Raw genomic sequence first — 15562 nt, 5'->3', positions numbered from 1 at the left:
CATATGGTATGTCTATATTCTGAATACTTCTCAAGTGGCATGATTTGTTTCCAGTTCAAAACTTTGAACCTTCCTCAGATTCCAACTTTTCTGCTTACTCACAAAAAGATGCTAGAATCGTAGTTCCTCAAAAGTCAAAAACAAACCGCGTACGTGTGTGTATCTTGGAGATATCGGAATTCGAAACTTATTGTTTTCCCCACGGAATTAGCCAACCATTCGCGACGCCAGATTCTAAAAAGCACATTCAATTCACACCATCGAAACTTACAAGTGTAACAATCCTAATGGTGTTGATATTAAGTATTAACTACGTCTCTACAGGCACCATGCTATTTAAGGTGACCCTTATTCTCATTTAACTCTCACTAGCTAACTCTCTCTAATTTGCTTTTGTTTCTATTCCTTCATAGTTTGTTTTTTCAATGGAGGAAGAAGGGATTGAAGAAATAGATCAAGAGAAACAAGAACAAAATACTGAGAGAAGTAATGCAAGACTAGAGGTACAAAAAATTTCTGGTAGGACACTTAACCCAGACGATTAGTTTGATGTCAAAACTAGTAGGATTCCCGCAATCGGACTAGTTCTCATTAGGTAAATATTGTTGTCACTTTTTTTTCTTTATGTAAAATGAGAACTTATAACTGGCCCACTTATTTTATTAAATAAATTTTGTAGGCTGTTGATTGGTCAAGTTTATTGAAGTTGGCATTCCAAAGCATAGGAGTGGTGTATGGTGACCTTGGTACATCAATTCTATATACACTTCTAGGAATATTCCCCCATGGTGTGGAACACAATGATGATATCTTAGGTGTATTGTCTTTGATCCTTTGGGCCATCACTTTAATCACCTTGACCAAGTATGTCTTCATTGTTTTAGCGGCCAACGACAATGGCGATGGTAAGATTCATCTTAAACTGAGTTTATATATTTACTTGCCATCGTGTTAATATTGGCGTTCACCAAATTTGTTTATTTTCTTCCAATGTCGACGTTTCGAACTAAAAGACGTGTCTTTGAGTCATAGCAAAAAAAAAACAGCTTGAAATTTCTAACCAAATGAAAATCAATTGGACCTGGAGCCAGACTTCGGTTTGAACTGACATGCTATAATTAACTTCTACTTAGTGGAAACTGTTACATCAATCTAGTTGTGGTCTACTAGTCAAAAAATTCAATGTACATTTACATTGAAAACAGTTTGGGGGGATTATGATCCAAGCCCAGTCAAATTGTACCCATGCCAAGTCTATGACAGTAACTGTGAACTCCACACTTTACAGTATATCAACTACACACACAAATCCGAAAAGCTATTTTTCATTTGGGATGAGAAGTTGTATGCAATTTCTCGGTGGTAACCAACTGTTATATATGTTTCTGAGTGTTGTAGGAGGCACATTTGCATTATATTCTCTTATATGTCGTTACGCCAAGGTTAGATTATTACCAAATCAGCAAGTTGAAGCCAAAGACGTATCGAATTACTAGCTTGAAATACCAAACCATCGTCTAAATCGGGCTTCCAAGGTAAAATCAGTGCTAGAGAAAAGCCAAATTGCAAAATACTTACTCTTGTTTACCACTATGGTTGGCACATCTATGATCATTGGTGATGGCATCCTCACCCCATGCATATCAGGTACTCAAATTATGTACATGAAACACTGCTATAGTACGTCTATCAGTGCGCTATGGTTAGTAATCATTTGAGAAGCAATAACATAATGAATTCATCGTTGCACACGATGAAAGGTTACTACATACAACATTAATATATGTTTTGTTAATCTCTAATCACATTGTTATTATTTATGTGCAAAGTGCTATCTTCCGTGAGTGGCATCGAGAAGCTACTAGCTCCCTTATCGACAATACTGTCATGTGGATATCAGTTGCAATATTATTCCTACTGTTCCAAGTTCAGAGGTTTGGTACAGATAAAGTTGGATACAGCTTCGCTCCTATACTCACTATTTGGTTTGTGTTCATTGGAATTATTGGTTTCTACGACTTTTTGAAATATGATCCTGGTGTAATAAAAGCCATAAATCCAATGTACATCGTGCGCTACTTCATAAGGAGAAAGAAGGATGCTTGGATTTCTCTAGGAGGAGTTGTCATGTGCTTAACAGGTACATGTATAAACCAATATATTTCTTCCTATTATAGAACATATGGATTGTCTAATTTTGCACATTCGTAATGGATGGAAAATCTTTAAGGTGTTTCTTGTTGGTTTGTATATAAATGCATATACAGTGTTGTATCTAACAGTGCTGGAAAATCAATATTTTGGTATATAAAATGTTGATATCAGCATTTTTCTGTTTCCCACGTATTTTCCAGAACATAATCTCCAAGCAAATCAACGTCCTATAACAATTTGAAGCCTCTTTCAAGTCTGATTCTCAACTCCATGTTCTTAGGATTTGTAAATTTAGGTAGCTTATAACTCATTGAATACTAAAACTAGAAATAAGAAGTGAATACTAAATACAACTCTTTTGAAATTGAGGTTGTGGGAGCTCAGGATAGCTTTGTTGCACGCAAGTCAAGTGTTTCCATTGAGTATAATTAATTATGTTTTGCCAATGCATTGAAGGAAATTCCAAAAGAAAAGTGACCTAGTTGGTGGCTGCCAATCCTTTGCTTTACCCTTGGCATTTAAGCCACTGTTGCTCCCGCTCCATTAAAAAATGCACAGTTGTGTCACATATTATGAATGAATTTAAATTCCAGTTGTCGTGTTGTGTGACATGTTATATGAGTGTTTGGGATTTGCTCTTTTTTTCCTCTGATTCTACTGTAATTTTGGCTGTAATCAACGAGAAAACAGGTTCAGAAGCTTTGTTTGCTAATCTGAGACACTTTAATGTCCATTCAATTCAGTTGAGTACATGCTGCCTTGTTTTTACATCTATTGTGTTAGCTTATGTGGGTCAAGCCTTTTATCTTCGAAAGCACAATCTTGACGCAGGTGCTGCCTTCTACAAGTCTATTCCAGGTAAATGGCCATACTCAACTTGGCTTACGTGCATAAAAATAGGCTCGTAGAATTTTCATTTAACATGTTGTATATATCATTGTGGTGTAGGTCCATTATATTGGCCAATGTTTGTGGTGGCTGTGTTGGCTTCAATCATCACTAGTCAGTGATTGATTTCAGCATCTGCCCTTCTCTATCGTCCAACATTCTCTTGCACTTGGTGTTTTCCATGGGTGAAAGTTGTACATATATCTTGAATACAAGGGACAGTGTACATACCTAGATATTAACTACCTACTTATCTTTGGCATGTATAGGAGTAACTCTTGGGTTTAAAACCACATTGAGGATTGGTAATGCTTATGGTAAGCACTACACCATAACAAGGATTTTCTAACAATTGCAATTTCACGCTTGTAACACATATACATCCGTTAGTAAATCACTAACGGTTAGTCTTCCGCTTCAAAGTTACTTAACCGCTACTAAATTACCGGGATTACTTTGTGATGTTTATCTAGATATTAACTAACGGATAGAAAACTGTAACAGATGCTAAAATGAAAATGAGAAAGTGAGACCAATTAACAAAAACAAAAGAAAAAGGCGAAAAATTTAAGCGGGATTATTTCACCTCAAGGCCATTAGGGTCAAGTGGTCAACATACCCATGAGTCGAGGATGAAAAGAGTAATTAGTTTAAAAGGGAAAACATACCTAGGGCTTTGGTTCATTTTGCCGCCTCTACCAAGAGCCGATAAGGTATTTCTTTTTTCCTTTTATTCTCTATCTTTCTCAATTCTAACTCATGACTGATGATAATTTGTTTATTGGTTGATCTTGTAAGGTTTTTCAAGTTAGTTGCTTTGGTACCCAAAGGACAAACCTTTATTCATTATTCCAACACAAAATCGCCTAATCTAGAGAAGAAGCTTTCAAAGAAGGTAACAAGTAATTTGGGTTTTCAATTTTTTGAAAATTAGGTTTTCACTAAAAGCCGTAAAAGTGTATTATATGTTATTTTCATTGGTTATTCGTTGTGGTTGTTTAACTTAAATTTCGGGTTATTCATAGTGTTATTTTTGAAACTTAAATGCAATATCCGACTTGTTTTAATATTTTGTCTTGTTTTACAATTTGCGCATTACCTTTTTGGTTTGTTCATTTGAAATTATACCAATTAGTCTCACTTAATGTTTAAAGTTTTAACTATTAAGTATTAGGGAAAAAAAAAAACCCCATTTGTATAAGAATAACTGCTTTTAAAGTTTGTTCCATCCTGTACTGATGACTTGTGAACAAGAATATGTTTAAAAATTGTTTGAAGTGTATCCTATTCCCAACTAATTAAAGTCACTGACTTTTTAGTCGATGTTACGTTCTATATATGAGACTTTTTAACTACATCATTTCATTTTGTTTTTTTCGTCTTCTTTGATATATGGATTGTTGGTGATAAGAATAATCTGATTTGGTAGAACCATGTGTAGACACATAATGCGGCGTCAGCATCATATGAATGTCTTTGTCTAGGTTGGACATTTTTTTACTCGCGGTATAAGCATGTAGGCTATCCGGGTTCATAATGTTATTTCTGAAACTTAAATGCAAGTTTGATGATTATACACTGAAATTTATTTGATGGTTGTGCCTCAAAGTTGAATGTGATTTGTTTTATGTTTTGAAGTGTAGTGATTTCACTTAAAGATTAACATATGCAATACCCAATATATGCATCCAATATAATTGTCACTATTTGCAGGATATTTTAATAGAATCAAGTGGTCAATCGTCAGGTCCTAGTGCCTTACATCAGGTCAAGCAACACCCCCAGTAACATCTGAATCATCTGGAGCACATTCATCAGTTAAGACTAAGATGCTTGTCTTGGTGTCTAGTAATGGCACTGTTGTTGGTCCTTATGGGGCAAAATGGGCAACCCGCTTGGGGCATTTTATTCGAGTAACCATCCCATTGAATTACAAGGATTAGAGGCTTGTGAAACAATCCTTTAAGGATGCAGTGTGGGACGCTTTGGCGGTAACAATCAAATCTTGTTAATAATGTTATCATTTTAACTTGACTAAAAATGAATTTCTAAGTTCTAACTATTAAAATTCTTGATAGGGTGAGTTTGAATATGATGTGCCCATGGCTTTGGCTTATAAACAACTTCAGAGGGAGTTTTCCACTAAATTCAGAACATTAAAAAGCAACTACCGAAAAGAGATCATAAAGAAAACCTTAAGCAAGGAAGTTGCTATTGTTGCTTGTCCAGATGGTATGAATCCAACAATTTAGGCCGAGTCTGTGACCCGTGAATTCAGACTTGAAGTCGCATAAAAGAATGCAACAAATAGGAAAATGAATACCATTGGTCATACTCTTTGAGCCGCAAAAATATGCCCAAATACGCTACAAGAAGGTACCGCCCCTATCTCAATGTTTTTATTATTAGAAGTGGTATGTAGTATCATTTAGATTTACAAGAAGGTACCGCCCTATCTCAATGTCTTTATTATTAGAAGTGGTCTGTAGTATCATTTTATATATTTTTGTGTAGAAACAAAATAACCCTAATGTCAAAGTATATAGAGAGGACGACATAACCGTCACGAAAGGCCGTGATGGATCCGTTTTGGAGAGTGCTCGTAGCATATGTAAGTATTTATCCTTTCTACATTTAAATGTGTTGAGAACCATAATAAATTTTTTGAATTTAATCATGTATCAATTGGTGAATGTTTATTTGTCCCAAATTGTATATATACATAGGTGTACTTATTTGTTTGTGTTTGTTGTTTTAGGAACAAGTGAAGTCTGTTAAAGAAAGGAAAGCTATTGAAGCCAGCATTAGGGGAGAGAAAGATACTAACGAGGTCATAGTCCTTGAAGGTGATGTACTGGTTGAAGTCTTTGGGAAGGACAAAAAGGGCGCATCGTTGTTGGCTCTCAAATCTCACCTACACAAGTTGAACATGCTGCGGTTGGTGAGTACTTACTTGACAAAGCATTGGCATCATCTGCTAGTGCTAGTCCCAACGTCGAGAAAGAGTTGGCCAAGGTTAAAGCTTCCATTGCCAGTTTGACTAACTTATTGTTGGTGAGTTTGTAACTTTACAATTAGGCATACATATAACTTGTATTTTTCCCTTACATGTGTTTTCTATTATCACAGGCTCACATTGCACTGGGAATTGTCCCCACACAATCTGTGATGAATACACCTCGTGGTTCAAACTCACCTCATAATCCATCTCCAATGTCTCCTCAAAATTTAGCTTCTCCTTTTGATGTGACAAGTGCTCGTGCAGGATTGTTTGACCAGCCTAGAGTTATCCTATTGGATAGAGAAGGTAATGAAGTAGCCAAGGGGTTTGTGGTGACCGATCATATGCACAAACATGTTTGTCATGGCAGAAGAGTGCTTAGAGGTGAGAAAAAGATCAATATTGAGGAAGTGTTTATGGGTGATGCATTACTCTATGATGGTCCCCAGGATGGAAATAAAACCCTTCATGGTTATGTTGCTGGAGGGTGGTTGATTTGGGCTGATGGGCAATTGAAATATGATTAAGAATGGTTGATTAATGCTAATCTTTTTGGACATATTGTTTAGCAAATCTTTTTGGACATATGGGCTGACAGAAGCATTAAGTATGGTTAATGTTCTAGTTATAATTTAACAATCTTTTTGGACATATAGGATGACAGAAAAATTAAGTATGGTTAATGTTTCTAGTTGTAATTATGTAATCTTTTTGGACATATTGGATAAGGGTTCTAGTTGCAACTTGCTAAACCTTTTTTGGATATATGTGTATAATTTTCACTATTGTTGATTGTATTATATGTATGCTTGTTTGTTTTACAGGTTTGTGAGTTTTCTAACTCCACCAATGCAAATTTATGAAATTAAGTTTTTGCATTGCCGGTTCCCAGCCCGAATAAAGGAGGAGGAAAAAGGTGGTCTTTTGGAAGTCTAGGGTTGGCGGATCCATTTCAAGAAAGCCTTCGGTGTTGGCGGATCCTGTTTGACATTGCTTCCAAATGTGACGGATACGATGCTTATGATCTGGTACTACAATGTATATATTGTACTTCGTAAATTTATCTTCTCCATGAAGTTCTTACTCTTTCATGTTTTACAGCGAATTTTTTTTATACAAAATGGTATCAATTCTCATAGACTTTGTTTTAATGAATGCAGGAAATTTTGGTGGATAGGGCTATTCATGTTGCCATTGGCCGCTTCTTATGTTCATCATCTAATGTTGAGGATCATGAAAATCCTGTATTAGTAAGAGAAGATTTTTCTCAAGCAATGAATTCTCAAATTTGCTTCGGAAGGTGGCTGCACTGGGTGGGACGAAGTTGGCGGACTTGTGAACATATGGAATGCAGTTCAGGAGGTAAACTTGTGAACATATGCAATAAGCTAAAGCTAAGCAGTTGAAACGTGTGTTATTGTGATGTTCTATTTTTAGCTTCAGGTCCGGGATGTAGTCTCAAAAGTTCTTGCTACAAAGATCGCGGCCTTCTTTTTTTTTTGACGAAGTTTGATTCTATTGCACCAAAAAGAGGGCATGATAATACTGGAGTCACCTATGATGGTGATCAACACCGCCTTATCGGGTTATGGCGCATACAATTACCCAACTGAGAAGTTGAGTGTGTATGTATTCGACGATGGTGGGTCAGATTTGACCTTCTATGTTTGATGGATTTCTCTGAAATTAGTTTATGTGATTTATGTTTATCGCAATCAATTTCTAACATAGACAAGTGTTGTTCGGGACATGCTCATGTTGCGGAGGCTCTAAAAGTACCCCTTCACGTGTTCTTCACTATGCCATGGACGTAAGTCTTGTCAGGTAGTATATAAACCTTCGGTTGCCTCTCGTGAACTCGAAACTTTTTATTTAAATTTTCCCTCCCGATATATGTATTTACCTGTGACATGTTATTTTTACTTCCAATTTAAATGAATATGATATGTATGATTTGCATTACAGGCCAACTAATGAATTCCACATCCTCCTCGTTCCGTGTCAAGCAAACCAGTTGGATATAGAGTGAGTGGCTTTATTTATCACTTTGTATATGTTGTTTTATTGGCTTGGAGGTTCATATATGATACTATCTTTTTACACTTAGTTTTGTGACAAAAATGTCGCAGCCTATCATATCAAATTGTTTATTCAATGATTTGGCTTGGAATACGCGACATGGTAAACGACTTCGGGGAAGAAAAAAAGTGAAGCTATGACCTGTTACATATTTAAGTGGTGCCCAAGGATCTTCTTCAGACCTGCCTTATGGATATATTTGGAGCCCTCACCTTGTTCAAACCGAAAAGGGTTGGGTTTTAAAACTTTTGCAGTTTATCTTAAACAATCGATTGTGTAAAATTAAAACCGATATTTTGTTTTTGAGGTGGGAAGTGTGAGAGATGCACCTGGTTCAAGTTGTTTTGAGGCTTCGTGACGATGTGTTGAAGGATAGAGAAGGCGGCCATGACACCCCCTTTGTCGATTCCATTTACTCTAGTGGTGGTGGTGTTCGGTTCATTCAGTTGCAGGCGCCCCCGTTACTTCATTGGGATATGATCAGAGGATTGATAGTGCAAGTGCCTATGGCTTGCTTTCTTCTAGGAATAATCTTTGTGGATATGAATCATTCTCGGCATTCGTCCTCTCTTATATTATGCAACTGATTTTGGGCTTGTGTCAATTGATGATTTCAATTCGGGTATAGTTAATGATGAGTTTAGGAAACTAGGTCTTGCTAAAGATGTTTGGATTGATTCTACTAATTCTAGAACCTTAAATGAGGAGAGAATTGGGTCTTTTTCAGATGCGAAGAAAAGGCCAGGGAAGATTTTTAGTTCAATGTCATTTACTGATGATGCGTCCGAGATTAGTAATTTTCGCCAGGTTGTAGTTGCAAGCTCAATATGGAGGTTAGTTTTAGTTTCAATATTAATTACTTGACTAGTTTATTTATATATATGTTGTCTAATTTTTCATATATATATATATATATATATATATATATATATATATATATATATATATATATATAGAAATCACACGCGTTACATCACTTTTGGATTTGAGACATTATGGGCTTAAAGGGTATACACAGTGCCAAAGTTAAAATGGCTTATATTTGATAATCGGCATTCGTAAGGATCATCCTCATTTCCGTAATATTAAAGTATACATTATTATAAATGGTTTGATGTATTGTTTTGTGATCGAATGGATTTATGTAAAGAGAGTGTTTTAACAGGAGAGGACGAATTGGACTAATGAGGATACTTTGAATGATAATCTATACTATTCCTGTGCCCTTTTCTGGTTGTTCAGTTGGAACACCATGCCATTATTTGTTGCTTCTTGGTATTTTAACTTGTTATTTCTTGGATCTCATTCTTTTGCAAGGTTGGGGATAATGGCTATGGTTCATATTCATCAAAGCCATATGCAGGGTATGTATTTTATGCTTATTTGTTGACTATGCTTACTGTTTTTTCAAATATTTTGTATATTATTGGAACTGCTTGTTCCTTGTGCAGGTTGTTAACTCCCTCAACAGCTGAGATGTTCAAGAATATCGCCACTGGCATTTAATGCTGGACTTGCTTATGTCTTAGTTTATTTAATCGCTCTTGGTTTCAAGGGAGCAAAGATTATCAGCGCGCTTATCATTGTGGATCTCGGTAATTATGTTAGGTCTATGTGAATTATTCTGAGAAGTTCAAGAATACATGGGAAGGACTTTCGATGGAATGCTTCAAACATGTATTTCCAAGCATGAAGTTGGCAATCCCATCAGCCGTGATGGTCTGGCTTGTGACATTGTGATATCTACATTTTTTATCTCACATAGTCATTGTTTACCGGGAAAAAAAAGAAACAAAGAAAAAAATAAAATAAAATAGTCAGTCATGGGCTTAGTAGTCTACTCTGATGTCACTCTATCAGAGGTTGAGTAATCATATAGCATATGACAAAGTCCATAGTTGACTTCCTTTTAAAGAGCAAGATTCCTTTCGGGATAACAGAGTACTCTATTTATATTTTCATTTTCCACTAGGGATAAGTATAAACTTTGTTTTTTTTTGGTATTCATACTATCACAGTTTGGAGTACTGGGCCTTTGAACTTCTGGTGTTATTAGCGGGGTTGATGCGAATTCAGAAAATAGTACCTCATTGATTGCCATGTGGTAAGGTTGCTTCACTCTTCACTCACGAGGACTTGTTGAGCTTAGTTGGATGATCACTTTTGTAACCTCTCAAGTAGTGAACACGTATCGCCACGCTTATGATTACATATGGTTTTGATCTTTTCTTTGTAAAAGGTATATTGAGTAGTTTTTAGGTATATAGCATTTTCAACGGATAAAAACTTACCCTTACCGTTAGATAGTGTACTAAAGTATAGACTTACTTGGGACAAAGAGACGAGTTTCAAATGAGTTGGGAGCGGGAATGCCGATAGAGAGCGAGGAATGTTGTGTCGGTGACACTCAAGCTTTCAATCTTTCTTGCTCTTGTAGTTGTTCTATCTCTTATCTTTGGTCATAATCTCACGGGCGGTGCTTTTAGTAACACCACGAATTAAGAAAGACTTCGCTTCAATGACTCCCTTACTAGCGATTTCCATATTATTTGATTCCGCACAAGGAGTTTTATCATGTGAGAGTAATATGCAAGTGGTATATGGTAAATTCTTTTCTTCCACTCTAATTGTTTCGATGCACAATATTTGACTTTGCAGGGTGTCAAGAGGATGTGGGTGGCAACACTTGGTCAAGGTGGACTAATTTGGCAGCCTTCTATGTTATTGGCATGCCAATCGCGATTCTCCGGGATTCAAGGTCCATCTCAGATACTAGGGTCCGCTACTCATCCAATTGATGAGTTTGTTGTAATTTGTTTACATGATTTCTTCGAACGATCTCCTTCAAACAATTTCATCTTTTGGAATCGCGATTTTAACTTTTGTTATTTCTTGGATCTCATCTTTTTGCAAGGTTGGGGATAATGGCTATGGTTCATATTCATCAAAGCCATATGCAGTGGTATGTATTTTGTGCTTATTTGTTAACTACGCTTACTATTTTTCAAATATTTTGTATATTATTGGAACCGCTTTGTTCCTTGTTGTTGTTAACTTCCCTCAACAGGTGAGATGTTGATTCCTCGCAAATGTTTGTTGGTAAAGTGATGGGGAGAGGTGGAGGAAACTTGGCCAATATTCGTAAGGTGAGTTGTTTTATTAACAATTACAAAACACTGCCTCTTTTGAAGGGAGCTCTACTGATGATAGTTCTTCACTTTCAACTATCTCACTTCCACTCCACTCCGGTAGCTCGTGTCTTCTCTCCACTCTCAAGGTAATGCCCTACACTCCGTGTCTTTCTCCACTCTCTTCTTCTCCTGTCTCTCTCCAGTACAGGTGGCCCATATTTTTTTTATACAATGAAAATTAGTTAGTAACGGATACAGACCGTTAGCAACAGAATTTTTTTATACAAAGAAACTTCGTTAGTAACGGATAAATAACTGTTAGTCACAGAATCATTAGTAACGGATAAAAACCGTTAGCAACAAATTTTTTTGGGTTGTGACAGACCCCATTTTGTGTTGGGCAGACCCCCGGCCCAATTTGGGGTCTATATTTATGTTAGGCGCAACAGATAGTTTTGGGCAGACCCCGTGACCAAACTCTAACAAAAACAAACCCAAAATAACCAGTTACCACCTTTCGTCATATTCACCAAAAACCTACCAAAACCAAAAACCATAAATTGCGCCAAATTAAAGATCAGGATTATTTAAACTCTCTTCGGATAAATCCTCAGTACCATTCTGCAACTTTGCCCCTCCTAAAACAGAATTCTTCTGTTTCTTTGCTGCAAGAGCTCCGTTACTTGGTTTTCTTGAATTCCTATCGATCCGTTTATCAATTGGAGGTTTCTCTGGTGAAATCTTCCTACTAGGACTTGACACTGCTGATGCCTCAGACTCCAAAGGCAACCGAGATCGGCCTTTTGAAGAAGTATGGAATCTAATTTTGCTTGTTTCAAAAGAGGGGTTCTTATATTTAATGTCCATTTGCAGGCTGTTCTAAGAGAACTTCTTGTGAAGTTCCTCCCTGATGATGTTCATACTAGGTCCAATGGAAGAGTTTGCATTGATGGAGGTGTGACATTGTTTATGCCACCAACATCTGCCTCTAAAACGGTATGATTCGAGTGTTTTTTCATGCAACATTATTTAGTTATCTGTCTTGCTAAAGACTGCTCACATTCTAAGCTTGCACGGTTCCACCTAAATGACTAGAGCATGTCAATTTCTCTTTTCTGTCGATATGAATGCTGAAGGCTTGTTTACCCTCGACATGTAACTTATGAGTACCAAATTAATAATTAAATAGAGTATTGGCGGCATAGAATCTGTCGTAGTGAGCTTGAACATACACAACAGATTTACTTTGCATGTTTATTGGTGATTTTGTATCAGATAATTGTGTTATTTAAACGATGTTTTTTGATGATATATATATATATATATATCATATGTAGGTCCGAGTTTGTGCTTTTCCGGCGGAACGGTTGGGATTAGAAGGTATTGGTATCAGTCCAGATTGCAACCCCGAGAACAGAGCCAGCGCACGAGAGGTAATCTTATTTGCCTTCCAACACTAGTTCCATTTCTGTGATCTTGATAACTAAGAAGTGTCTAGTGGTTCCAGCTTTTCAACTGGGCATTGAAGCCAGCAGAAGATCATGTTCTTGACTGACTTTTTGAGCTTGGATATCTGGATGCATCTGTATGGGCCAATCAAAATCCTGTGGAGGAGATAGTGACAGATGATACCACTCCTGGAACTACCTGAATCTCATTTTCCATCTTATTTTTTTTCTTCACTGAAGATGGCCTACATGAAGATAGTAGATTGATGCCAACAAGGAATCCCTGTTGCACTTTTTGGTGCTTAGTGAATTATCGTAGAGATGTGAACACATTGCCACCAGATTACATATTTAGTCCTCATGGGCGAGGACCTACATACGGATTTGTTTTTGCGTTTGAACCTTCCACTGAGCTGCTATAGAAGCACAACAACATTTGAATAGGTAGTATGCTGTTTGTATACAGAGTTCTGTATAGCATGTCAACGTTAACTGTACAAAATTAGATTATTAATGAAAATAGTAATATTTAGAACTTGCAAATATTTATGAGTTTATTCGTTGTCCTTGGTATGTTGGTGTGTATTTTAGCCATGATTAGTGAAGTTTATAAATCAGACCATAGAAAAGAACTTTGAAATGTTATAGTTTAGCCCTTCAGAGATTGATTGATTCCTTTCATTTTCTGATTAGTGAGTTAACCGTGTTATTAGAATTAGCTCTGTGACCCGTTGCTATCATAAAGTCATCGACCGGAAACTATGCGCCATGAGAAAAAAAAAAGGGGAGCATTTAACCCCCCCTTGAACACAAATGTGTGGTTTATCATGGAAGCGACTCTTGGTGGTCCAATCCATTTTACTTGCCATTATCAACAGATCGTGTTGTCTTGCACCAACCAAGAGGACTTGATGCATCGATACCTTGTTCCCGTTATAATGAGTTTGTTGCCTATGTGCGTATGCTTATTCAATTTAGTTTTTTGAGCAATGGCAAATTTGTAATAATTTTTTTTTTTTTTGGAGTCTACCCAACACAAAATAGTAAGTACCCATAGCGAGTACCTTTTTTTTTAACAATGAAAATTTGTTAGTAATGGATAATTAACCGTTAGCAATAGAAAAACAAAGTGACGCTTAAACAAATTAGGTAACCGTTACTAATAAATTATAACAGTTAAGTATCCGTTACTGAAATTAATTTCAATAACACTTTATAACCGTTAGTCAAAGTTGTAACGGTTACTAAACGTTACAACTATCCGTTACTAATATTTGTCATGCTTTTGTGTTGATGGAAAATGACCGTTATTAATTATTTTTTGTAACGGATGTATATCCGCTACAAATAGATCTGTTATGGTGTAGTGAAGTATCCACATAGTCCTTTGTTGCATTTCAAATTCTCAATTACATAATGGAAATACAAAGTTGTCTTACAAAAATCTAGAAGTTTTTAAGGTACTAATAGTCATAGAATGGATATGTTCACAAGAAACTTTGAGTTTGTGTAGGAAAAAAAAACAGATTTTTTCTTTTCTCCATATATTGGTAGGACAAGCATAGCATAGGACATTAGAGTTTGAGATGCAAGTAGTGTGCTTGTTATTATAGTTAATGCTCAATTTGTTAATTAGGCTTCTAAGACACCAACTTTTATAAACTATATGACTCTTGTTATTCATTAGGATTGTCGTCACTTGTTCTTGTTCTTTTTTTCTTTCCTAGACCATTAGTGCTTAGTCTTACCGCTCTTGTGCAAATATGTATGAAGAACTCATTTTCACTCTCTTTCATGTTGCCTTTCTTGACCTATGGGGATTGCTATGGTTTTGTTATGACACTCTCACATCAAAGACTACTTGTCCTTGTGATGGTCATGATATGGAAGACCAATATATTCTTGATCATTACATATGTTTTAACAATATATCTTTTCAAGCTACTCCTCTTAAGTTCGGTTATGTACAAGTTTGTTGAAGGTGGGTACCTTCCCTTGGTTTTCTTCTGTGATCCCCACTGGAGTCATGTACACATGGAATTATGGGTACCGAAACAAGTACATGTATGAACAACAGAACAAGGTTCCAATAGACAAACTCAGGGATATTGCCTGTGATCCAAGCATTCAACGTCTTCCAGGTGTTGCCTTGTTGTACTCTGAACTTGTACATGGTATCTCCCTGATTTTCACCCACTATGTAGCCAATGTTCCAGCATTGCACACGGTTCTTGTATTTGTATCCATAAAGTCTCTACCCATAAGTAAGGTTGCTAAAGAGGTAAGGTTTTTGTTCAGAAGGATTGGCCAACGAGATATTCCTATTTTTCGGTGTGTGGTAAGGTATGGGTGTACTCATGTGCAAAACATGCATGATTTTTTCGAAAGCTTGTTGTTGGAGAAACTAAAAGAGTTTATAAATGAGGATGTTATTAGGTTGTACTTACCAAAAAGTAACGGAGATACAGAGAGCCAACCTATAATGCCACAGATCAACAAGGAAGAGGCAGAAAAGGCGGTGCAGTTGGTGGACAATGAGTGTCAAAATGGTGGTGTAGTATATCTAAGAGATGAAATTGAGGTGGTGGCTTCGAAGGGATCTGGTTTTAGAATGAGAGTAATGATTGATTATGCTTACAACTTCTTGAACAGATGTGTAAGACAAGACGTTGAGGTGTTTGCTATTGGTTGGGATGACTTATGAACTTTAGATAGGAGTTCGATAGTCTTGGAGCTTTGTTCAAGTTTCACAAGAACTTAATGGATGCCTTCCTATTTTAGTGGGTTTTGAAGTTGAACTTTAATTTTGTGGGTATGTATTAGCAGTTTACTAGGTTGAATTCTGATTACTTTTGTTGGGA

The 15562-nt window shown here is 36.5% G+C and overlaps 1 protein-coding gene, 2 long non-coding RNA genes and 1 pseudogene across 3 annotated transcripts; all 4 read left to right on the top strand.

Moving 5' to 3' along the window:
• The first annotated feature begins 425 nt into the window (after window positions 1-425).
• LOC147498996 (potassium transporter 5-like) lies at window positions 426-15562 on the top strand (annotated as a pseudogene).
• Window positions 5396-7519, top strand: LOC147498999 (uncharacterized). The gene is made up of 7 exons (XM_086560839.1): window positions 5396-5418; window positions 5907-6096; window positions 6172-6226; window positions 6308-6427; window positions 6868-7071; window positions 7204-7405; window positions 7487-7519. The coding sequence occupies exons 1-5, from the start codon at window positions 5396-5398 to the stop codon at window positions 6873-6875; spliced, it is 396 nt and encodes a 131-aa protein (XP_086416965.1). The 3' UTR covers window positions 6876-7071; window positions 7204-7405; window positions 7487-7519.
• On the top strand, window positions 8584-8922 carry LOC147498998 (uncharacterized). The gene is made up of 2 exons (XR_015195663.1): window positions 8584-8744; window positions 8850-8922. It is a non-coding gene; the product is annotated as an uncharacterized LOC147498998 (long non-coding RNA).
• On the top strand, window positions 11710-13244 carry LOC147498997 (uncharacterized). The gene is made up of 4 exons (XR_015195662.1): window positions 11710-12064; window positions 12127-12249; window positions 12591-12686; window positions 12761-13244. It is a non-coding gene; the product is annotated as an uncharacterized LOC147498997 (long non-coding RNA).

The sequence above is a fragment of the Coptis chinensis genome, chromosome 5 (genome assembly GCF_015680905.1).
Source record: "Coptis chinensis isolate HL-2020 chromosome 5, ASM1568090v1, whole genome shotgun sequence".
Taxonomy (NCBI): domain Eukaryota; kingdom Viridiplantae; phylum Streptophyta; class Magnoliopsida; order Ranunculales; family Ranunculaceae; genus Coptis; species Coptis chinensis.
The sequence above is the reverse complement of the archived record's forward strand: the minus strand, read 5'-3'. Positions and strand labels throughout refer to the sequence as shown.

Bases quoted from the DNA above. Each gene is read 5' to 3' on its own strand.
- LOC147498999 (XM_086560839.1), top strand. From the start codon at position 5,396: ATGCCCAAATACGCTACAAGAAG. The intron at 6,097-6,171 runs GTGAGTTTGTAA...CTATTATCACAG, and splicing joins GTTTGACTAACTTATTGTTG to GCTCACATTGCACTGGGAAT. The intron at 6,227-6,307 runs GTTCAAACTCAC...GTGCTCGTGCAG, and splicing joins TGTGATGAATACACCTCGTG to GATTGTTTGACCAGCCTAGA.